A 24,485-nucleotide genomic window follows, 5' to 3' on the forward strand; every position below is an offset into this window, starting at 1 on the left:
TTATAAAAAATCCTGCTGCAAGCACATGCAATGTCCCATATAAGAATATTCATTTAGTACTCTGATTACATATACGTGGGATAAAAGGGAGATTTCTGTTGTACACGTACCGATCATTGCAAACAAGTCTGAGTGGTAGACTGATCCATCATTTTCATGGCCATTACGCAGACCAGGCCTATAGAGAACACGAGCCACCGATAATCCAAAGTAAGCCCCAAAAGCATGGATGGTCATGGAGGCACCAACGTCAGAAACCTGTTGAGAAACCAGAATGCCTTTGAACACAATATGAAAAACTTTTGGAGGAGTTCACGTTTGGCTCTGATTTGTTTGTGTGTGTGTGTGTGTGTGTGTGTGTGTGTATATAAGGTTATTTTTTTTTAGAAATGACTCCACTATTTAATAACAATTTAGACACTATCAAACTGAACCCTTCTAAAAATAATAATTTAGATTTTAATTGTATATATTTATTTAAATAATAATCATTAAATAATAATTAATTTAAAATTTTGCAATGACAAAACAATGGTATAGATGTCTCATATCATCATATACAATAATACAGCAACTATAATACAATCATCTGTCTGCTAATTAAAATATAAAAATGTTAATAGTTTTTTTTTTACATTAATTTATTCAGACACAATATCTCCTAGAAGACAAAGAGGGTGTTGCTGTTATTGGAACACTGGGTGTTTTATCCTGCCAACTTTAGGAAGCAGTTCAAAAAATATCTAAGCTGATTTTTCCTTCATCTTTGGCCTATAAAATTAGCTAACAGGAAACTACATATTTCACAATGCTATGTTACTAATACAAAGCAAAACAAACCAAATTAAAAGTAGAATTAATGCTTAAACTTGGCAAGCTAGATGGGGTATCAACAAAGTAAACAATTTTCCTGGAATTGAAAGACATCTCCTCTTTTATATGTTGGGTGTGCTATTGTGAATCGTCTAACAGCACATTATCTCTCAATCCAAAAACAAACTAATGTGCAGAAACGAGCAATAAAAACCATTTTCATGCACATTTAAGCTAGTGCAGTAATCAGACACTCAATGTTAATTAATGTAATTTGAACCCACAAAAATGTCTCTTTGGAGGTATTGATGAACTCGATCTACTCCAGGGGTTCCCAAGCTTTTCACCCCGTGACTCCCAAAATAACAATGTAAGTGACTCGTGACCCCCATTTTTCAAGTTGGTTATACTGTAGTTATACAAATGTTGCACACACAACTATAGGCATACTGTATATAAACATGAGCATATTGACCACACAAAAATGCAACAGTCTAGTAGCCATATAATATTTTTTTTATGGTCATTTATTAATTTAATTTTATATTATTATAAAAAAATTAAAGGCTGATTTTTATTTGTATGTTGTTGTTGTTTCCTTAACGTAACTATTCACTATCTTCTGTGGGTTATGAATAAAATATGGTAATTCTAATAGTTTAATAAAAATTATTTTTAGAAATCACCAAGCGGACCCCAGGGGGTTCCGATGCCCACTTTGAGAACCACTGATCTACCCTGTTACCGACTCGGTCCCAGTCATTCCCCTCGCTGGACAGCAGAGGTCACCATCCCCGGACTTTTAAGCATTACATCATCCATCTAAACTGATTGTGCACACACCTGAATCTAGTTAACGACCCACGCTTCCTATATAAGCCACACTCAAACACCAGTTCATTGCGAAGTCTTGTTTAGCCCTGGCCAGCATTACTGAGCGGTCTTTCCTGTCTGATCTTCTGAGAATAACCCCGGAATGTTTCTGACTCTGAGTTGCCTTCTGCCTGCCCACGACCCTTGCTTTATACACGGACTCTGAACCACACTGCCTGCCCTCGACCCAAGCCTGTCTAACGGATTCTGAACCACACCGCCTGCCACTGATCTATGCCTAGTAAATCACTCTGTGTCTGTCAGCCGCCAGCCCCAAGACCATTATTGGTTACTGTTGCTGTGTGTTTGCACTTTAGTGTGTATTGGATGTTTGTGTTTGACTGTGACTAATAAATACTGCATAATGGATCCCTCCGTGTCAGTCTCCTCGTTACATACCCAATGTTTTATCATCGTTCTGAATTTTATTTAGATGAATAAAAAAATCTGTATGGTCTGACAAAACAAAACTGGGTATACCACTTCACAATAACAGTACATCAATAAGGATGTACTAAAAATGTAAACTACACTTCATTGTCAACTAATGATGAGTTAAGGCATGTGCTAATCAAGAATTCATTTTTGACTTTGACTAAGAACTAACGCATGAACTCCTGTGGTAAACTGTTCATTTTGATGTAGACGGAACAATTTTTTTCTTTGTTTTTCAGTATAAACATGCACTAGTCGGACGTGCATGAGAGTTACGTTTTAACACAGCAGTTAATGAGTAGTTAAGACTGAGTTAATGATAATGTGCCCCTCCAAGTAAAGTCATAACATAAAGGTACATTAACAGGTCATGACTTCATGTTGGTTACATTTAGCAAATCTAAAGTGTTAATTAATACTTTAATTAATTAACACTTTAATTAATACTTTAATTATATTATAATTTTATATATAAAATTATATTATAATTTAATTATAATATTGTTAATTAATACTTTAATTAACAAACATGAACCCAGTGTTGCCAACTTAGCAACTTATACATGTAGTGACTTTTCAGACTCCTCTAGCAATTTTCAAAAAAGCGACTAGCAACAAATCTAGCAGTGTTGGGCAAGCTACTTAAAAAATGTAGTGAGCTAAGCTATTAGCTACTCTACTTAAAATGTAGCTTAACTACACTAAAAGCTACTCACTGGGAAATGTAGCAAGCTAAGCTAAAAGCTACATGGCAAAAGTAGCTTAGCTACATCTAAGCTATTTTTGCAATTTTTATCTTTAAATTGAAGCAACTTCAATCCGAGTCAAACATATCTTTGAGATCAATAAAACTGTCAATAAAACATATGAGGCAGAATTCAGTTCAATTATTTACTGTAAATAATATGCTGTAGGCTACTAAACAGAAACAAATTATAGTATATTACAGCTAAAACAAAAAATCATATAAAAGCAGGTGTTACACATTTAAAATACTAATTTTATAGTAAAGGGAAATATTTTGATCATCATTATGCATATTGTATATATATTTACAACTCTTCATTGATAAATTACACTACATAATGCAGTAATTTATAGTAGTACTTACTATAAATTACTAAAGTATTCTTTAAGCACAGCTTCAGAAATTAAGTTACTGCATCTTAACATACTTCTCAAGATATATGGTCACGAAAAATCCAACTCCTCTCCCTCGGTCATCTTTCCATCAAGCAAGTTTCTCGTGTTCGCCTAATTTGGTTGGCAACATCACCGACCAGAGGTGGCAGTAACGCACCAAAAAGTTTGTTGTCAACCACCGTAAAACAGGAAGAAGAAGAAATCATCATGCTCGCCATTATATGGATTTACTTTCATCGGCTAGACACCGGCCTCACAGCCCTGTGAATGTCAGTGCCGTCACTTATTGATCCGCGATCGGTAAATGTAGCTTTGTGGACGCTACTGCGCTACTTGACTAATAAAACAGTATCGCTACTGAAAAGCTATTTGATTTAGAAAGTAGCGACGCTACCGCTACGCTACTGAGAAATGTAGTTAAGCTAGTAGCGTCACTACTTGTAGCGAGGCTACTTCCCAACACTGAAATCTAGCTACTTTTTTATGGTGTTAAGGGTGTTAATGTTTTTTTTTAAATAGATTCTCATCTGTTCGTACTGTACTGATCCAAGTCTTCTCAACGAGTTGCTGGAGATGCAGCCGGCCCCTCCCTCGCCTCAGAGCTCTCACAGCCACAGGCAGCCCAGTACGACACAGCCGTTTCTCACACCTGCAGCCCGAGAGCAGGTCACCCCTCTGCACACCAACGGCTAATGATTTAGCACCGCGAGTGTGAGGTTTTTCCCTTGTACAGTTAAACCGATCTGCTTCCCCTTTCTTCTAAATTTTAATTAAAATTTAATTTGATCGTTTATTCTTTTCTTGTTCATAATCACAGATATTTTAGTGACAGTTTCTGAGCTTGTGTGAGTTTATTATGTCTGAGAATTCACTACACATCTACACTGATATACTGTAGTCAAACAGCAATACATTTATTTTAATTGACATAGTCTTTATTCATATACTTTTATTGTAAATTACACCATGTTGATTTAAAAAAAAAATCAATGAAGCTATTATCAAAAAATGTAGTTATTTTAACTTAGGTTTGGTAAAATATGGACAGACCCAACTAGGTTACATTTATTTATATTTATTATTATTATTTTGAACTAAATGTATTATCCAAACAAAAAAAGGTCACAATTCACGGTATTAACAAGTCATTAAGTAACACTACTAGCTTAATAAACTACTAATTAGCCATTTATTAATAGTTAGTAAGGTAGAAGTTGGGTTTAGGTTTTGGGTAGGATTAGGGATGCAGAATAAGATCATAGTGGTGGAAAGAGTACTGGAAAATCATACTCAAGTAAAAGTACTATTACTTGCTTTCTAAAAACATAGTGCAAGTAGAGTAAAAGTATCTGTTGTAAATATTACTCAAAGTATGAGTAAAAAGTAGCCATTTTAAAAGTACTCAAGAGTAGTGAGTATTACGCTGTAAAAAGCTGATGCGTTTACATGTAATTTGTGCATGTGTGTGTAAACGTAACATTCTGTAGTGCATTTAGTTATTGGCCAGCAGGCACACAATATCATAAGACTATTAGGTTAGATTTAGGTTGTGATGTTAGGTGACCAAAATTCAACTTCTAGCTAGCGTCTAAGGACAACGTTATTTTTATGTACAATAATGACATCAAATAACGTTGATATTAGGTCGATTTTAGGTTGTTATGAAGTGACCAAAATCCAACGTCATATTGACAACAAATACTGACATTTATTTGTCAGGTATGGCAACCAAAATCACTGCTAATGAACAGTTAATATCTTAATAATAGGCAGGTATTAATAATAGCATGAATTGTGATCTTAACTAAAGTGCTGTCAAAAAAAGTGTTGGTGGGGAAAGTGTTAATGATCAAATAAGTGAAGAGAATGGAAGAGACATCATGTGGACCTCCCTATAGAATGTTAAAATTAGCAGCATGGTCTATAATGAATTAACCTTTAGCATCCCGTGTTTCCTGTAACTAAGCACTCTGGAGTGCTGGAACACAAAGACTTTAAGTAAGCAAGTGAATGAGCTTTTACAAACCCCAAGTATTTCCACCACCAAATGCTCATTAATGCAGAAGGTTGTGATCTCCAGTAGGGTCATGATGAGGAGCTGGACGGGGCTGGTTTTTCCCAAAACTGCTCCAAATGAGATCAGAACTGTTGCTGTGCTGAAGTCTGCATTAATCATCCTGCAGAGAGGGAATTATGAGAGAGATAAAGAGTTTATATGAGAATGTATACATGCATTAATATGACCGGAAAGTAAGAAGGAAAGTCGTGACATTTCAAAAAAGGAGGTTTGCTGTTTGTTCAAACTACTTATTTAAAATGGGATGAAATTCTTGATTTGTTTTTGCTGTTTTATGTTCAATCCACTTAAATTTGTAAAAACTAATGAGAGTTAACTTAATTCCATCACGTTGTCCCAACACAAATTGATTGTGTGGAACCCAACATGTTTTACATTCATCCATTCATTCATTTTCCTTCAGCTTAGTCGCTTTATTTATCAGGGGTCACCACAGCAGAATGAACCACCAATTTATCCAGCATATGTTTTATACTTGATGGCCTTTTAGCTGCAACCCAGTACTGGGAAACATCCATACGCTCTTATTCACACAAATACACTACGGCCAATTTAGATAGTTTTTATTCACCTATAGCGCATGTCTTTGGGCTGTGGGGGAAACCGGATCATCCAGAGGAAACCCACGCAAACATGGGAAAAACATGCAAACTTCACACAGAAATGCCAGCTGACCTAGCTGGGACTCGAACCAGCGACCTTCTTGCTGTGAGGGGACAGTGCTAACCACTGAGCCACCATGTCGCCACATGTTATACAGTGTATAATAAATAATATGTATTATATGTTTGTACTAACGTTCTGTTGAGTGATTGGCTGATGAACATTTTGAGATAAACACACAGCTAAAGTAGTTCCAGGCAGATTTTGCCTATATTACAGCTCCTTATCACTACGCTAAATAATTTCTGTTACTTTACAGCCTACAACAGTCTAAAATCACATAAGATGCGTAAAATACTAGTCTTACACAACGGGGCAGTTTAAGGACAAATAGCTGACAAATGTCCAATCCAGACTTATTCTGAAAATGTACCTATATCCATTTCTGGAGAGCGCCAAATACGTCCCAGGAGCTACGTTTTTTTGCAGTTTTTGTTTTTGCAAATCCATCAGATGTCGCTGTGTACACATTTTCAGATGTCAAATTTTTCTCGCAAGAGCCATCCGCGCCCGCTGTTCTCACGTAAATCCACCGCCAGAAGGCCGCTGTTGACTGATTGTTTGACTGACTGAATGACTGACAGATTGACTGACCCACCCTCCCCCTTCCCTAAACCCAACCAAAAGTGCTTTCAAAAGCAGCGACTAACCCGCCCACCCACTTCCCTAAACCCAATTGACAGTTTAAAAAGGAATCCAGAAAAAGAAATGCCCTGATTTTTACCACATTTTCAGATATTCTCACCCTGTTATTTACTTGGTTTTTTTTTTTTTGGCTTTTGTTTTTGTTTTACCTGCTTTCTGGAACCGTTCTTCACCAGACTCAAACTCTGTCATTGTGTTTAACTCCTCTCTGCATCTCAAGTCCACCAATGCACATGGCGAGCTAACTGGACAAACTGGTAACAGCGGAAAAACCATCTATACGGAGGTAAGTGGTCAGCTGCTAGCGCAAAAAGAAATGGCGTCATCCCGCCTTGTGGTGTTCATTTTAAAAACGAAATGCAGCCATTCTTACTTCTGGCTACCTACTTCCCATTCTCCAGAAACATATACTGTATATAGGGCTACATTTTCAGAATGAGCCTATGTTGGAAATGTCTTATAATACAACATTTGAACTGTGTGTTTAGGTGTGGTAACTGTAGTATAAGTGGAACCCCTGACTATGGTTTATTCCATTATTAGAAACAGCACATCGTCAATTATCCTTTACATATATAACAGCTTTAGAAGTTATTTCAGTTACCCACACTGTAAAAATTATCCGTTAATTAACAGTTTCCGTATTTTGTGATTTACATGTGTTGTGAATTGCATTATGGGAGCTTGATCTCTGCTCTGTCGACGTTTGATGTTGAAAATTCAACTCTACAGTTTAACAAAGTGACTTTTATTGACATTTTAGTAGTTTAAAATTAAATAATGTATAAGAAATTATATAAAGAGGAATAAAATAGTGGAATAAGTCTGTGAAATAACAAAAAAAATTTTTGTACCATAATGTACAACACCAAACCAGACAATATATTACGTCAGACTATTAAAAATGTTAATAAAGTCACTTTTTTTTTTACTCTTGAAGGTTAAACAATGAATAAATGGGGAAAAATAAAAACATAATGAATCCTAAAATATGGAAAGCTGTTATTTTATGCATATTTTATATCACTCCTATATCACTAAAAAAGCAGAGTTTACCTATCAATGCTGACTCTTATTTTTCCACCATGCATGTGCCAGACGTTCTGGAGGAGGAGACCCCACTGCAAGCCGAAGGCAGCCAGCAACAGGTTGACGCCCACACTGGTGAAGCCATATCTCTTCAAAAAGGTCATCAAGAAGCCAAAGCCAATGAAGATCATCACGTGTACATCCTGAAACACTGGACACATAATAAAGCATTAAAAAAAAAACATTTAAGCATTCAGTCAGTGTTTTGCAATGTTTAGCAGTTTTAATACTGCCTTTGGTGGCTGAGTCCTGTATTTCCACACATTAAATCATCTGTTTAGATTTTTTTTTCGTCATGACTCCAGTGATACTACAAGTTTTATATCCATTAAAGGTCAGTTTTAAAACAATAATAATAATTATTATTTACATTTATTTAGCGCTTTTCTGGACAAACCACTTTACACATTTTTGGGGGGACTCTCCTCATCCACCACCAGTGTGCAGCATCCGCCTGAATGACGTGACGGCAGCCATATTGCGCCAGACCGCACATCACACACACATGGGGATGGTTAGGAGGCCATGACTCTTTTTTGAAGGACATCCTGGCATTTTTAACGACCACAGAGTGTCAGGACCTCAGTTTAAGGTCTCAGGTTGGGTGCGAGGTGAGAGTGAATCTCTCTCCTCCAGCTCTTCTGTGGGACCCTAGCGCTTCCCAGATCAGGACACCGACTCCGCGCTGCCCCACTGCTGGTACATCAGCGATTGTAGCAATGAGTCCATTAGCGAGAGCTCTGCCTGCCTGATTAGCGCGGACCAGCCCTTCGCGGTGGCTCATACGCACAACCAGACTCGGCTATGTGATTCAGTTTGCAAGACGACCTCACAGGTTCACGGGTGTGTATTACACCTGGGTCAGCCCCCTGTCCGCCCCTGTCTTGCGAGAGGAGATTGCTGTCCTCCTGGCGAAGCATGCAATCTAGCCAGTCCCCCCAGCCCAGATGGAGACTTTGAACATGCCCAAATCATCGTGCCCAAAAAGAGCGGTGGGTCACGGCCAATCCTAGATCTGTGCGTTTTGAACCGCTGTCTGCACAAGCTGCCGTTCAGAATGCTCACGCAGAAACGCATCCTCTGGTGCGTTCGTCCTCGGGATTGGTTTGCACCGATAGACCTGAAGGACGCATACTTCAATGTCTCCATTTTTCCACGCCACCGTCAGTTTCTGCGGTTTGTGTTAGAAGGTCGAGCTTGGCAGTACAAAGTCCTTCCCTTCGGGCTCTCTCTGTCTCCGCGGGTCTTCACCAAGCTCGCGGAGGGTGCCCTAGTGCCCCTTCGGCTCGCGGGCATCTGCATGCTCAATTATCTCGATGACTGGCTGATTTTAGCCCACTCTCGGGAGCAATTGATTATGCACAGAGACAAGGCGCTCCGGCACCTCCACCTGTTGGGGCTTCAGGTCAACCGGGAAATAAGCAAACTCGCTCCCTTGCAGAGGATCTCTTTTCTCGTGCTGAAGCTGGACTCGGTCACCATGACAGCGCACCTCTCCAAAGAGCACGGTCAGTTAATGGTGAACTTTCTGAGAGAGTTTGACAGCAAAATAGTGGTCCCACTGAAAACTTTTCAGAAGTTCCTGGGGAATATGGCATCCGCAGCCACTGTCATGCCGTTCGGATTACTCCATATGAGACCACTTCAGCACTAGCTTTACGATCGAGTCCCCAGACGCGCATGGCACATGGGCACACACCGAGTCTTTCTTACTGCGCTGTGTCACCGCGTCCTCAGCCCTTGGAATGACCCCTCGTTCCTACAGACTGGAGTGCCTCTAGGACAGGCGTCCAGTCATGTTGTCGCTTCAACAGATGCTTCCAACACGGGCTGGGGGGCTGTGTGTTGCGGGCATGTAGCTGCGGGCCTGTGGGAAGGAACCCAGTTGAATTGGCATATCAATCGCCTAGAGCTGTTGGCAGTGTTCCTTGCTCTCCACCATTTTTTACTGGTGCTGGAGTGACAGCACGTGGTGGTCAGGATGGACAGCACGGCAGCGGCGGCGTATATCAACCGCATGGGGGGTATCTGCTCTCGCCGTATGTCTTAGCTCGCTCGGCGTCTGCTCCTCTGGAGTCATACGTGGCTGAAAACGATGCGAGCCATTCACTTTCCAGGCGAGCTCAACTGTGTAGCCGACGCGCTCTCATGGCAGACTTTACTTCCTGGAGAATGGAGACTCCACCCTCAGTCTGTTCAACTGATATGGGTGCGATTTGAGGAAGCCCAGATCGATCTGTTTGCCTCCCCCGAGGCTCATTGCCAGTTGTTTTTTCCCTAACTCTAGGCACGGATGCACTGGCCCACAGCTGGCCTCGGGGCATGCGCAAATATGCGTTTCCCCTAGTGAGCCTGCTTGGGCAGTTACAGTGCAAGGTCAGAAAGATGAGGAGCAGGTCTTGCTAGTTGCGCCCCTCTGGTCCTACCCGACCTGGATGTCAGAACTCTTCCTCCTTACGATGGCCCTCCCCTGGCAGATCCCTGAGAGAGTAGGTCACCATCTGGCACCCTCGCCCAGATCTTTGGAACCTCCATGTGTGGTCCTTAGACGCCAGGAAGACTTAGGTAACCTACCGACTGCGGTAGTTAATACCATCACTCAGGCTAGAGCCCCCTTGACGAGGCGTGCCTATGCCCTGAAGTGGAGTCTATTCACTGGATGGTGTGTCTCTCGCAGAGAAGACCCCCGAACTTGCCAGATCAGCGTTATGCTTTATTTCCTCCAAGAGAAGCTGGAGACCAGGCTGTCGCCCTCCACACTCAAGGTTTACATGGGGTTTACATAACATAGAGATACATGGATTTATTCACTCTGTCAGTAAGTTCCCCGCTTAGGTGAGCCTGCAGAGATTCCTCTGAGGCCCCCATCACTGACTGAGTGGAGGAGTCACTTGCTGGCACGTTACGTGGTAGGTCTGCCCGCTGGGTCAGTTGGCATTTTTGTGTGGAGTTTGGATGTTCTCTCGTGTTTGCGTAGGTTTTCTCTGGGTGCTCCGGTTTCCCCCACAGTCCAAAGACATGTGGAATAGGTGAATTGGGTAAGCTAAATTGTCCGTAGTGTATGTGTGTGTGAATGTTTCCCAGTGTTGAGTTGCGGCTGGAAGGGCATCTGCTGCGTAAAACCTATGCTGGGTAAGTTGGCGGTTCATTCCGCTGTGGCGACCCCAGATTAATATAGGGACTAAGATGAAAAGAAAATGTGGCTCAATGAATGAATGATATCTGATTGTTTTTGGCTTGTCTCGAAACTGCTTTTTGATTTAAGATTTCTTTTTCTTTAAATATTTTTACTGTGTATTACTACAATATTTTGCAGTGTGAAACCACAATTAGTCGATTAGATAATAACAGCTTTGATTTTGGTCTATTTAATATTTAATATTATTTCAAATGTTTTAGAAATATTTGAAATAAAACATGCAGGCCATAATATATGCTTTTGTGGCGCTTTAATGCTTGATGTGTTGTATAGAAAAAGTTACATGGATGTTCTTCCACTTTTGTGGTTCAAAGATAAAGAAAGTAAAGATGAGTGCACAACATGTTTAATACTAAACTAATTCCTCCTGAACAAACATTTTCAGCTCAGCATAAAAAATGTATATTTAAGGGTAAAAAATTTGCCAAACTATCCGATAACCTACAAACATGTCACCGTACAAAGGACTTGTGTGTTCTTCTATTAGTCTATGAATGACATTTTAAGAAAGTGCCCCAAGTAACCCTTTGCGTGTGTTGTTTTATTCATTCCACATGACTCTTGTTGCAAAATATACCTATTCTGGGATCTGTCACTTTCAAAGTAAACCAGTCTTTTCAGTGCTTTAACAGCTTGAATCACAACAAGCTACACAATATATGTGCACAGTGCCTTTCTCAGTTTTTCTTTTATGTGGTAAAACAGGGTGATGTACACTCACCGACCACTTTATTAGATACACCTTACTAGTACCGGGTTGGACCCTCATTTGCCTTCAATACTGCCTTAATTCTTCATGGCATAGATTCAACAAGGTACTGGAAATATTCCTTAGAGATTTTGGTCCACATTGACGAGATAGCATTACACAGTTGCTGCAGATTTGTCGGCTGCACATCCATGATGTGAATCTCCCGTTCCACCACATAGCAAAGGTGCTCTATTGGATTGAGCTCTGGTGACTGTGGAGGCCATTTGAGTACAGTGAACTCATTGTCATGTTCAAGAAACCAGTCTGACATGATTCACACTTTATGACATGGCACATTGTCCTGGTCATAAAGCGATGGAAATTGTTAAAAACAATACTCAGGTACTCAGTTACTGTTGCCTTTCTATCAGCTGGAACCAGTCTGGCCATTCTCCTCTGACCTCTGGCATCAACAACACACAACTGGTCACTCCCTGGATATTTTCTCTTTTTCAGACCATTCTCTGTAAACCCTAGAGATGGTTGTGCGTGAAAATCCCAGTAGATCAGAAGTTTCTGAAATACTTGGACCAGCCCGTCTGGGTCCAACAACCATGCCATGTTCAAAGTCAGTTAAATTTCCCCATTCTGATGCTCAGTTAGAACTGCAGCAGGTAATTTTGACCATGATTACATGCCTAATTGCACTGAGTTGCTGCCATGTGATTGGCTAACGAGCAGTTGGACAAGTGTACCTAATAAAGTGGCCGGTGAGTGTATATTTACAATTTAAGTAAAGGTAACTGTGAAACCTAAAAGGAATAAGAAAGCCATCTTACATTAACAATTTTTTGCATTATTATAAATATGCACCAGAGAATGCAACTCGCTTCTGTTTCTATTACTCAGTTCTGTTATGGCTTATATGAGTAACAGGGCTGAAGGTAACAGGACTGAGTTTTTAGCATATAATTATCAAATACATGCTAGATAGCCACATGCTAATAGCATGAGGATATGGAGCAAGGTTTAATGGTTTATCAAACATATGTATTTTAATTATTTAATTTAATTAATAAATAACATCTAAAAATAATTTACGTAACAGGACAGTATGTCGAGATCTCTTACACAGTTGAAATATCATCAAATATATTGAAAAGAAAATAAGAAAGTTCTGGATGATGCAACTTCCTTTTGAAAATATGCCTTATGGAATGTTCCAAGTTAATCGGAGGTTTCCCTTCGGGTGCTCCGGTTTCCCCCACAGTCCAAAGACATGTGGTACAGGTGAATTGGGTAGGCTAAATTGTCCGTAGTGTATGAGTGTGAATGAGTGTGTATGCATGTTTCGCAGAGATGGGTTGGAGCTGGAAGGGCATCCGCTGCGTAAAAACATGTGCTGGATAAAATGGCGGTTCATTCTGCTGTGGCGCCCCCAGAATAATAAAGGGACTAACCTGAAAAGAAAATGAATGAATGAAAAGTAGGAAATCATTGATTGGATATATAACTGCATGTAAATGCAAAAAAAAAATAATAATAATAATTTAAATGAATAAAAATTGGGAAGGATTTTACACACAATGCATTGTAGCAAAGTATAGAAGCAGTGAGTGGGGACATGCAACAACTGCTATTTTTTTTGTGTTCTACATAATTTTTAAAAAATGATTTTAATTATACATTCTAAATTGAGCAGTTTGTTAAATTTAAAGACGCTTTGATCATTACTAAAATGTCATTTCATTGCCATGCATTTTTATAAATGTAATATTCTAGGGACATAAATGTTACCCAATAGGTGGAATCTCCCAACTAACGTTATTTAACTTAAATAGCGTTAACAAAGATGTAATAAATGTATTAATAATTGTTTGTTCGTGTTACTAAATACATTAACTAATGGACCATTATTTAAAAGTGTTACCAAAAAAAAAAACAAAAAAAAAACGATATATAGCTTCAAAATAAAAGTCATTACATAACATTATACAGCATGGAAGGGCCAGGATAACAGAAAAATGTCTGACAGAAAAAAGTGATATACACCAAGGATGGCTTGACAGTGAGTAAATGATGGGGTAAATTTCTTTTTTTGGGTGAACTACTCTTTTAATATATAAAAACATTTTAAATATTCAACATATAAAAACAAACGAAAGGAGCTTTAGGTATTGTATCTGAGGTTTTTAGACTATTTCAAAGTATGCAAAACAACACAAATCAGTACAAGATACCCAAAATATATGTGAAAAGTGTGATTTTTTCACTAAGATATCGAGTTCCTTGGACTGATTATTTTGTTTTGCATACTAAAGATCCATGTTAATGCCAAGTGGAAAAACCAGACCTGCATGTACACACTGATTGCGAAGCGGCAGCACTGCTGAACTTTGCCCATCTTTCCTGCTGAGAGGAAATGAGTTGTAGACTGTCCAGCTGAGGAAACCGTACAGTCAACATCCCTGGACAGAGCGATAGGACACAGTCCAGAACACCTGATTCATCAGCGTTTCCAGACCACACAATACAAGCCATATCATTCTGCCTGCTGATAATAATCAGACACATTAGCGACTGTCAGGAAGTTTAAGAAGGCTCTCATTGTCAGTCCCGAGAGAGACAAGTGGAACTGCAAAGCGTGGACCTCCATAGCACTTTGAATAGGCGAACATTACTCCAGACTTCCTCGGAATGCCTCTGAAACCCTCCACCCATTCAATAATCCACACGAAATCTACGCCTGCCAGCAGACAAACCCAAATAGTCATTAATCACAGCGCTCATGTCTGACATCTGCTAAGCTCCTCAAGATAACCAATCACTCCTGTAAGAACCACCAGCTACAGTTTTTTTGTGAAGGACTTAAACTACATTAAATTTTATTTGCTCGTTGATTATTCTTATAGCTTGCTATATATTTTTATTGCTTGTTAACATTCTTAACGATTATGTCCTCTTTTTATAATATGCTCATGCTGCTGAAAGACCATGCAAAGAACTATAATATGATGATGCAGTAAAAAACAGACTAAACAGGAAAAACTGCTGATAAATGTGATGATTAAAATATCATCAGCTAATTTCAGTGTTATCTGGCTATGCGAGCTATCTGAAAACAAACAAACAGCAGAATGTCCTCCAGTTCTGCATTTGCTGAATTCTCAGTGGTCATTCTTTGAAGTTTTGCAGAAAAAAAAACATCTCAGCAAAGGATCCCCCAAAATTTGATGGAATCTGGTTTTATCATCATGGCCCTTCCCATCCTTCCTTAGCCCTGTCGCTTTTGGCTTGCTTAGTTGGGGTCGGTAGAGCTGCTCTACAGCGAATCACATCCTTTGACACTGAAACTAGTACTGAGCTGAATTAACATTGAACTGAAGAACTTAACTGAATGTTCCTGATGTACTGGTCTTGTTTCACACTGATTTTTCAAGCATTCTTTCTGGTTCTGGAATCTGATTTTAAATGGTCAGCCACACACACATGTGCATGACCTCAACCACAAGAAGCAGAGCTCAGTTTCATTTTTCATTGTGGTGCAAGGGCATAGGTTTGCACGTGACATTAGTGGGGACGGGTGAATATAAATATTCCCAACCATTGGGGGGGTAGGGGTGCGACCCGAGGAGAGAACGTGATTTAATCCTTTCTGCATGTCTAGTTTAACATTGAGAGTGCGATTTTTTTTTTAAGTGAATCAAATTATTGGTGGGGACATTTTATTAGTTGGCGGATATTGGATATACACGTCCCCTCCATCCACCCTAAATCTACGCCCCTGGTGCTAATAACAAAACTTTTTGGAATGTGATACAAATGCGCTAGTCATTCTTTTGGGCATAATGTAAGTGCAATGTAAACCCCAATATAGATAGATAGATAGATAGATAGATAGATAGATAGATAGATAGATAGATAGATAGATAGATAGATAGATAGATAGATAGTCTGCCTGCAACATTCATCACTTTGAGTGAGAGCATTCTTACAACAGACACTTAATCTGGAATCTGATTTATGTCTCTATGGTGGTTAAACATGAAATATAATTTATTTTGGGTATATTTAATATAAATATTTGGTGTCAATGCTCTATTATTTGTTCTGTTATAACCCTGAGTACACTACCTGACAAAAGTCTTGTCGCCTATTCAAGTTTTAGGAACAACAAATAATAACTTGACTTCTAGTTGATCATTTGGTATCAGAAGTGGCTTATTTAAAAGGCAAAAGCCTCTAGATTACACTTATTTGACCAAAATAAAATCTGATTGTGCCTTGATTTTTAATAATTTAATTAGGTCAGTGAGGTCTGACTTTGCTTACACAAAAGTCTTGTCATTTGAAAGAAATAAAGTACAGTATAGAATATAAAGTCATGCTGCAGTGGAAAAAGATTTAATATTGTGTATGACTCCCATGAGCTTGGAGGACTGCATCCATACATCTCTGCAATTACTCAAATAACCTATTAATAAAGTCATCTGGAATAGCAAAGAAAGCGCTCTTGCAGGACTCCGAGAGTTCATCAAGATTCTTTAGTTTCTTCTTTAATGCCTACTCCTTCCTCTTTTCCCAGACATGCTCAATAATGTTCATGTCTGGTGAATGGGCTGGCCAATCCTGGAGCACCTTGACCTTCTTTGCTTGCAGGAACTTTGATCTGGAGGCTGAAGTATGAGAAGGAGCGCTATCCTGCTGAAGAATTTGCCCTTTCCTGTGGTTTGTAATGTAATGGGCAGCACAAATGTCTTAATAGCTCAGGCTGTTGATGTTGCCATCCACTCTGCAGATCTCTCGCACGCCCCCAAACTGAATGTAATCCCAAATCATAATTTTTTAATTACCAAAATCTGACAGATTTCTTTGACATTCTTGGGTCCATGCGGGTTCCAATAGGTCTTCTGCAGTATTTGTGATGATTGGGATGCAGTTCAACAGATGATTCATTGGAAAAATTGACCTTCTGCCACTTTTCTAAATGATCAACTAGAAGTCAAGTTATTATTTGTTGCTCATACAACTAGGACTGACGACAAGACTTTTGTCAGGTAGTGTAAATGCATTTATGGTTGTATCCAACCAGTCTTGCTTTTGCATTAGAGCTAAAAGCATTTATGTAACTGTCATGTTATGTAACAGTTTCGGCCACACTTGAAGAAGAGAAAACACATGACGGTAAAACTTTACTTGAATGGGGTGTTCAAAAGACTGTCATGAGACCTTAATAATAATGACATGACACATGACTCTCGATACCTCTTACAGATGTCAACCAATGATCAGTCTGTGCATTGCTTGCAGCCAAAACCTGGATATGATATGATATTATGATTACTCAATGTACACTAACTATTATTATTACTTTTTTTTGTCAGGTACAAATTTTTCAACCCCCAGTCCCCCCTGCAATTTGCACCCTGAGTCTAAGCGATTTATGCAGCTGTTTATTCTCCACGGTCCTTCTGAAAAGCCTGGAAACAGCCTTGAAGTGGGCCTCTGACACCGCTGAAATAGAGGTTATCAACCCTTATCAGCTGTTGCTCGAAAGTACGTCTTTTCTTCTGATGTTTGTGTTGATCTTGAGCAAAACATATTTACAATGATAGGGTTGACTAATGGACTTTTCTCTGGCTATTTCATGCATGCAAACTTTGGAAGAGCATCACAGTGCAAAACAGATAAGTTTACCGGCTGAGTAAAGGTGCACGATCCGTTTTCTTCCCAAATATTGGCAGCTACAACAAACAAGCTAATTTTCCCAGTGAAAGTTTTCATAGTTCCCACATGCAACTGATTTTGCTGATAAAATCTCAAAGGCCTAATTTTGCTAATGGGTGGAAAGTTTCCTCTCTTTGCGAATGCTGGACGACTTAATTACATTCTGTCAGCACTAATTTAGAGCATGGTGACATAACTTAGCTATATCTGTTTTCTCTCTTGCCAAGATTAAAGTGCCCTTTATTTTCTTTTCTTTGAAGGATTTCTCACTCATTTCTGGAATGCTTCGCATGCATGTACCAATAGTGACAGATGGCCTTAGTTTTCCCTGTATACAACACATATGCTTTTTATTTGCCTTTCATTTATACATAGTATTTTAATGGTTTTTAAAGGTCATTAGGTTCACTGGCTGGTAAATGGTTTGATTAGTTTTCTTGTCACACTGTTTTTATAACTTCACAAACCCAATAACCATTACCAAACAAATAACGCAAAAGAATAAAACAGTACAGTATGAAAAACAAGACCCATGTAAAAAAAAAATTATCAGATTTTATTAGAAACATACACTATTTATTTATTTTTTTATTTATTTTTTTTAGAAAATTGTTAGTTTAGAATTGAGTTGGGAGTAGTTAGTTACAAAGTAAATAGTTACTGTAATTAAATAACTTTTCTGCTGAAAAAGAAAATTAAGGGATTCATTTTTAGATCATTTAATTACAGTTACCTATAATGCACACTGAAAAAAATGCAAAATTGTTTCAAACAATTAATATGTGTTGAATTTAAACAAACAATTTAGTTCAACTTAATTTGTTTCTTTAAATTCAGCCCAAATAAATTGTTTACAACCATTTAACTTTAATTTTTTTGGTACATTTGAGGAATCATTTTTGAGTAATTTTTTTTTTTCAGTGTACTTGCCCTAAAACTGTACATTAATTTAATATTTCTGTATAAATCAATTCAGAGAAGAATAACTGTATTTTTTGTTATACATATATATATTGCACAATATTTCAGTTTTAATAAAAAAAAAAAAAGATTGAATTTCGAAATCAAATTTATCAAGGCAATTGCACATGTAATGTAATGTGTGCAGTTATTTACCACATTTATTGTGTATAGTCATACACCAAAGCGCTTCACAATCATGGGGGGGTGTCTCTTCACACCACCACCAGTGTGCAGCATCCACTTGGATGATGCTACGGCAGCCACAGGACAACGGCGCCAGTGCGCTCACCACACACCAGCATTGGTGGAGTGGAGAGACAGTGATAAGGTCAGTTCAGTGGATGATTGGGAGGCCATGAGGGGTCCGATAGAGAGAATTTGTCCAGGACCCCTGGGTTACACCCCTACTTTTTACGAGAAGTGCTATGGGATTTTTAATGACCACAGAGAGTCAGGACCTCGGTTCAAGTCTCATCCGAAAGATGTCACTCACTGAGAGTATAGTGTCCCTTACACTATACTGGGGCATTAGGACACAGATCGAAAGTTGAGCACCCCCTGCTGGCCTTACTAACACCGCTTCCAACAATAACCTAGTTTTCCCATCTGGTCTACCATCCAGGTACTGATCAGGCTAAAGGCTGATTTATACTTCTGCGTCAAGCGAGTGCCATGAACCATGGTGCCTGACTTGTGCGTAATCGTGCATTTATACTTCTGCATGCTGTTTGTGTTGCTCTGCAGTAACACTTCTGAAATGTTAGCTGGCAGCAGGTTATGTTCTGCTGTATCCAGTTTCATCGCAGGTGTTTTGTTTTTTTCTGAACACTACCTTAATGCACAAGTGGCTAAAACTTGCTCATTCAAAGCCAGGAACCAGCGGGGGTGCAACATCTTTAATCATAAGGTAAACAGAAAATAAAAGTTTCCATCTGGAGCTCCTTCACGGGACTTGACACTTGTGAATACTCGCTCCATCGGGCTCACAGCTCTCAGCACCGCCCACACTCGTCACAGCTACCAAGCCGACCAATCTTAGAGCTTGTTATTAAGGTATATAAATAACACGTCGTTGTGTTTAGTGTGTTAAGTTACATTTTTTAAGAGGTACGTGTCAGCATCGGCGTTAGTCACGGAAAGTGCTATGCGACTGCGTGAAGGCTATGTCAGACCTTACACGTACACTTGACACAGAAACAGCCTTTAACCCTGCTTAGCTTCATTGAGTAACCGGTCATACGCTGCATGGTCATTTGGCTGTCGTGGCTTAAGAGACACGAGTAAGAGATTTGTATATGTTGTGTCATTAATTTTAAACATTTTGATACATATATGTTTAACTTTTTTATGTGATGATGTTGTTTTTTTTAGGTTAAGCTAAAAGGTCCTGCTTTGACTCTAATTATTGAGATTCATGAGCATTGAGATTTATATGGATTGCAAGTAGTTTTGAGCCAAGTAAAGGCACTCAAAAAATATTTTTTGCTGCTTTTTCACACTACTTATTTAAAATGAGTTGAAACGACACAATTCTTGAGATTTTTTAGGGACAACTTAAGTTAGCTTAAGTTAACTTAATCGATTTGTGTTGGAACAGCATGAATGAATTGTGTTGTGATGGTGAAATAAAGCTTTTTGAACCAGTGAAGTGCTCGACTCAATTTTATTGAAAAAGGTTCGTTACTCGAAGCTTTCTAAATCAGAGCTCGATGAGGACCTCTTCTGGTTAAAGTGTGGGAAAGCACTGTGTTACAATAACGTCAAATGTTCACAACCAACTCATTCATGTAGTAATACAACAACAGTAATATAAATAAATAACTCAATTACTGTGGTTTTTACACATCAGGTATATTACATTACACCACGGATGACTGTAGTAAAATCCAAGGTATTCAAAAGCATTTACATCTTATTCCAACTAGTCCTTCACCCACTCACTTGTTCCAAGCGGGGATCGAACCAGAGATTCCTGCATGGGAGGCGAATGCACTTAGGAGGAGGCTGTGTGAGTGAAGCTTTCGGGCTGCGCTCGCCAGCTGGTCTCCGTTAAACACTATACTACGATATGCCATGGTTTTCTTTAAACATAGTTGTAAAAAATACGCTATTACACTTTAGTATGGTTCAAAACCTTTTTACTATAAATTACTATAGTATTTTAGTTTAATTACTGGTGTGTGGGACATGTGCAGTGCTTTGAAACAGTAGAAACATATGTAATCGACGCCTAATCTCTCGCTATACACTTTACTAACCCATGGGGGTGTTTAAACCTTTAAATCAAAACTCGAAGCAGTCACGTGGGTATAGGCGAAAGTGAAGCTTCGGACGTCACTGATCACGTGATGATGGCTAAACGAATCAAGCTCCGGTACACTGCTTCACTGCGAGATGTATCGTTTTTTTTGACACATGCTTCGAAGCCACAGCGCACAACGTCACATCACTAGAATTGTGTGAAACCCTGTATTTTTATAGTGTACATTGCTTATTGAGTAACTACATTACTTTAAAGACAAAGTAATTAGAAAAGTAATTGAAATAGTAATTAGTAATTAGTTATGTTTTTAAGTAGCTTACACAAAACTGTCCACTGAGTACAAATAACAAAAACTGTGATCAAATCGATTGCAGATTTAACACTGAAATGACATTTAGACTACTTTTGATGAATCACGCTGATCTGCAAGTTAATTAAATCTTAAAAAATAATCTGAATATGAGCATTTTAAAACTGCTATACTAAATACTATAATCTAAAATCTACACTATAATCTACACTTTTTTTACAGTGTATGTTTATCTAAAAACAAGTAATCAGTTACTACCCAGCATTGCTTACTAAGAATGTGGAGCTCATTCCTTTGAACTAAACAATCAAACTCTTGTTTGTTTGAGAAAATTATTGTTTACAGGATACAGGGGGCTGGAACCATCCAGTGTTTGAAAAAAAATCAACTACAGCTGCAGCTAGTGAACAAACAGATGACAGGACTTGTCAAGCTCTACACAAATGCGTCTAATTACGTTAACATTACAGTTCAATCTACTTCTAAAATGAGTCAAAATATTCATTTGGCAGGGTTGAATCTTTAAGTACGCATGTGACATTGAAACTATATAATCTTGCATGTTCATACTCTCCACACCCTGAGGTGGTTTCAGTCCCAACCGCGTCCAAGCAAACAACCACGAGTGCAACTTAGAGATAAAAAGAAGTCAATTCGACCGCCACTGCTTGTCATGTCTGCTAATTATATTTGAGTAAATGAAAGGAATGTGACTGAAGTTTGAAAAATCCTATTAACACTGAATGAATAATTCCTTTTATAAAGGATAAGTATTTATTAACGGACGGGCCACGCCCCAAAAAAATATACACGCTTATCAGTTTTTTAAGGGCGGAGAGAATTTCCACAAGTTGTTGACAAATTATGTACATCCAATCAAACGGTATCATATGTTGAATATACAGAAATATCATGAGTAACTGAAGAAAATTGGTAACACTTTAATTTAAGTAATAATCCTCATTATAGTGGCTTATTATCTGCATATTATTAAGATTTTGGCTGTTTATTAGTACTTATATTCTGCAATATTTTATTCTACATCTATAATCCTGCCTAATACCTAAACATGAACCTTAATAACTAATAATAAGCAGCGCACTAAAAGTATATCAAGGCAAATGTCATAGTCAATGGTTTATTAATAATAATAAGACCAAGACGACAATACATAAACTATTTTGGTTCAAATTATTTTGATGTTTCATACATAGAATCTACACAAATGTCACCATAAACAGTGCTTTTACACCATTGCAGTGTAAAAGCTTAACCCTGACTACAATATAAAAACCCCATCAGCTCAAATTTCACACAAAATATACACAAATGGCAAAATAAACATGTCTATAACACTTAAGATTATTAACAAAACCATGGTAGGTGAAAAGAAAAAGATTACTTCATCAGACATACAAACTACAGTATTTTGGTCCATATTATTTTCAATTGCAAAATTAAAAGGACAGTTCACCTCAAAATTAAAATGTTGTCATCATTTACTTCACTACTTATATTTTGAAGAACATTAAAAAAACAGCCATTTAAAAAAAATAATAGTATTTTTTGTTCATACTACGTCTGTAGCTGCTGTTTTCAAACATTCTTAAGTATGAACTATCCCTTTAAGTGTACTGTTAGCAGCTGAATGCATGAAAACTTGACAATTCCATTCAGTTATCTTCAAATTGCTTAATTGTTCAGCGAATAGTATGTCTTGTTTTATGACAGATTTTTCCCCATCGTAATTAAACATCAATTTTTGATTGCATGGAGTCACCAGTTGATGTCCAGAGTGAGAATCTGGATCAAAAGACTCCCATCTCCTCTGTTGTTTTTCTCCTGAGAGCGCAGGAGCATTAACTCTTGCTCAGGATGGAGTATTTTTAGAGACTTGCGTGCTGAATGACCATTACTGAAATACTGGCAGAAATAAACCTCTCAGTGAGTGAACACTGATGAATGAGCAGCACCATGAAAATCAATAGCTAACCTCACAGTAAACATCAGCTTTAAAGAACACAAATCATCCCAGAAAATATAACTTTTAATACAAACACATCTGACTACATTTCTGCACCAATTAAAGGACCCATATAAAATCCGATGTCAATATATATGCAAATATATATGCAAATCAAATATTTAATAGTTAATTTAACGTTTGGATTTCACATTTATATGTCCACATTTTAAAAACATTACAAAAATGTCTGTTCCATGTATTCATTTTCAACCATCAGGATTAGTTCTGTTTAATGATTAATCGCGACTAATTTACAAAATAAAAGTTTGTATTTACATATTGCATGTGTGTATACTTATTGTGTATAAATAGATGTACTATACACATGCAGGTATGAGCTTTCAAAATATGTACATATATATTAATATTTATAATAACTTTATGCTAAATATATATATATATATATATATATATATATATATATATATATATATATATATATATATATATATATATATATATACTTTTTCTGTACATGTATATACATAAATACATGGTGAATATTTATATTTACATAATCAATATACACAGTAAACACAAAATTATGACGTAAACAATTTTAACGATTCGCCATTAAACAGCACTAATTAGGATTACAAATGTGTGCATGTATGATCAAATGTATCAGTTATAATTGTATATAAATATATATATATATATATATATATATATATATATATATATATATATATATATATATATATAAAATTATAAATAAACATGTTTGATCATAACATATACATAGCCATTTATAACATTTCCATATATAACTTTCTAATATAGATGCTGAGTTAGTAGTAAAAATACACAATTTAAATTCATCTTCGTACTTAATTTAACTCAATTAATGTAGAAAAGCATAAAAAATGACAAGATACATACTGGGATAAAGAGTCATTGGACTTTCAGTTTGATTGCTTTTTTCGTGATGATCCCCATGTCCTTTGTCATCCCCGGTGTCGTAAACCACAAACAGGGCGTACAGGACAATGGTGATGATTTCCAGAATCAAGGCCAGAATGGGGAACTTAAGCCTCATGTTGGTGCTGTACGCCGGCATGCTGTTCCTCTGCTGATTCTCCTCTCTCTTCACGCTGTCTGGGGCTTGTGGGGGAAGCACAGAGACTGGCTAGTGGTTTTGAATTGGCAGCAGGTTTTAGGAAGACCAATGACAAGAGAGACAATTAAGGTGGACAGGGCCACACCCCCTGCTGCACAGCACTTGTGGGAATGAGCTTCTTCTCTCCTCCTACTGATAGAAAGTCAAGGCATAAATAAAAAGAAGCATTTATGGCGCAGGTCTCCTTAGGGAACCATAAATATGGGAACTACTGGAACTTTTACTGCACTAAATTATTGTTTTGTGTTATATGGGAATTTGATGGCTTACCACTGGCTGACCATATTTTTCATATTAAAATAATAAATGAGTTTAGGCATTGTAAAAATAAACAATAGATTTATAGTTATTTGAATTATTGCAGGCTTATGTATTCTTTTGTGATTCCTCTTGTTGGCTGAACACACCCTAAAGATTGAGAGATGAGCAGAAGAGTGTACATGGAGCA

General features: G+C 37.8%; 1 protein-coding gene across 2 annotated transcripts in view; it reads right to left on the reverse strand.

The window, feature by feature from the left end:
* Positions 1-24,050, reverse strand: part of rhag (Rh associated glycoprotein) — a 32,114-nt gene extending 8,064 nt beyond the window's left edge. Inside the window, exons 1-4 of one of the 2 annotated variants that reach the window (XM_056481027.1) lie at positions 23,800-24,049; positions 7,706-7,889; positions 5,291-5,441; positions 111-258 (exon numbers count right to left, since the gene is read on the reverse strand). In XM_056481027.1, coding sequence (XP_056337002.1) covers positions 111-258; positions 5,291-5,441; positions 7,706-7,889; positions 23,800-23,977 — 661 coding nt within the window. In that variant the 5' untranslated portion in view covers positions 23,978-24,049. Of the gene's footprint in view, positions 1-110; positions 259-5,290; positions 5,442-7,705; positions 7,890-23,799 lie in introns of both variants that reach the window. The other variant, XM_056481028.1, reaches the window with a different exon arrangement.
* Between the last annotated feature and the right edge of the window lie 435 nt (positions 24,051-24,485).

Source organism: Danio aesculapii, chromosome 20 (assembly GCF_903798145.1).
Source record: "Danio aesculapii chromosome 20, fDanAes4.1, whole genome shotgun sequence".
Lineage (NCBI taxonomy): Eukaryota > Metazoa > Chordata > Actinopteri > Cypriniformes > Danionidae > Danio > Danio aesculapii.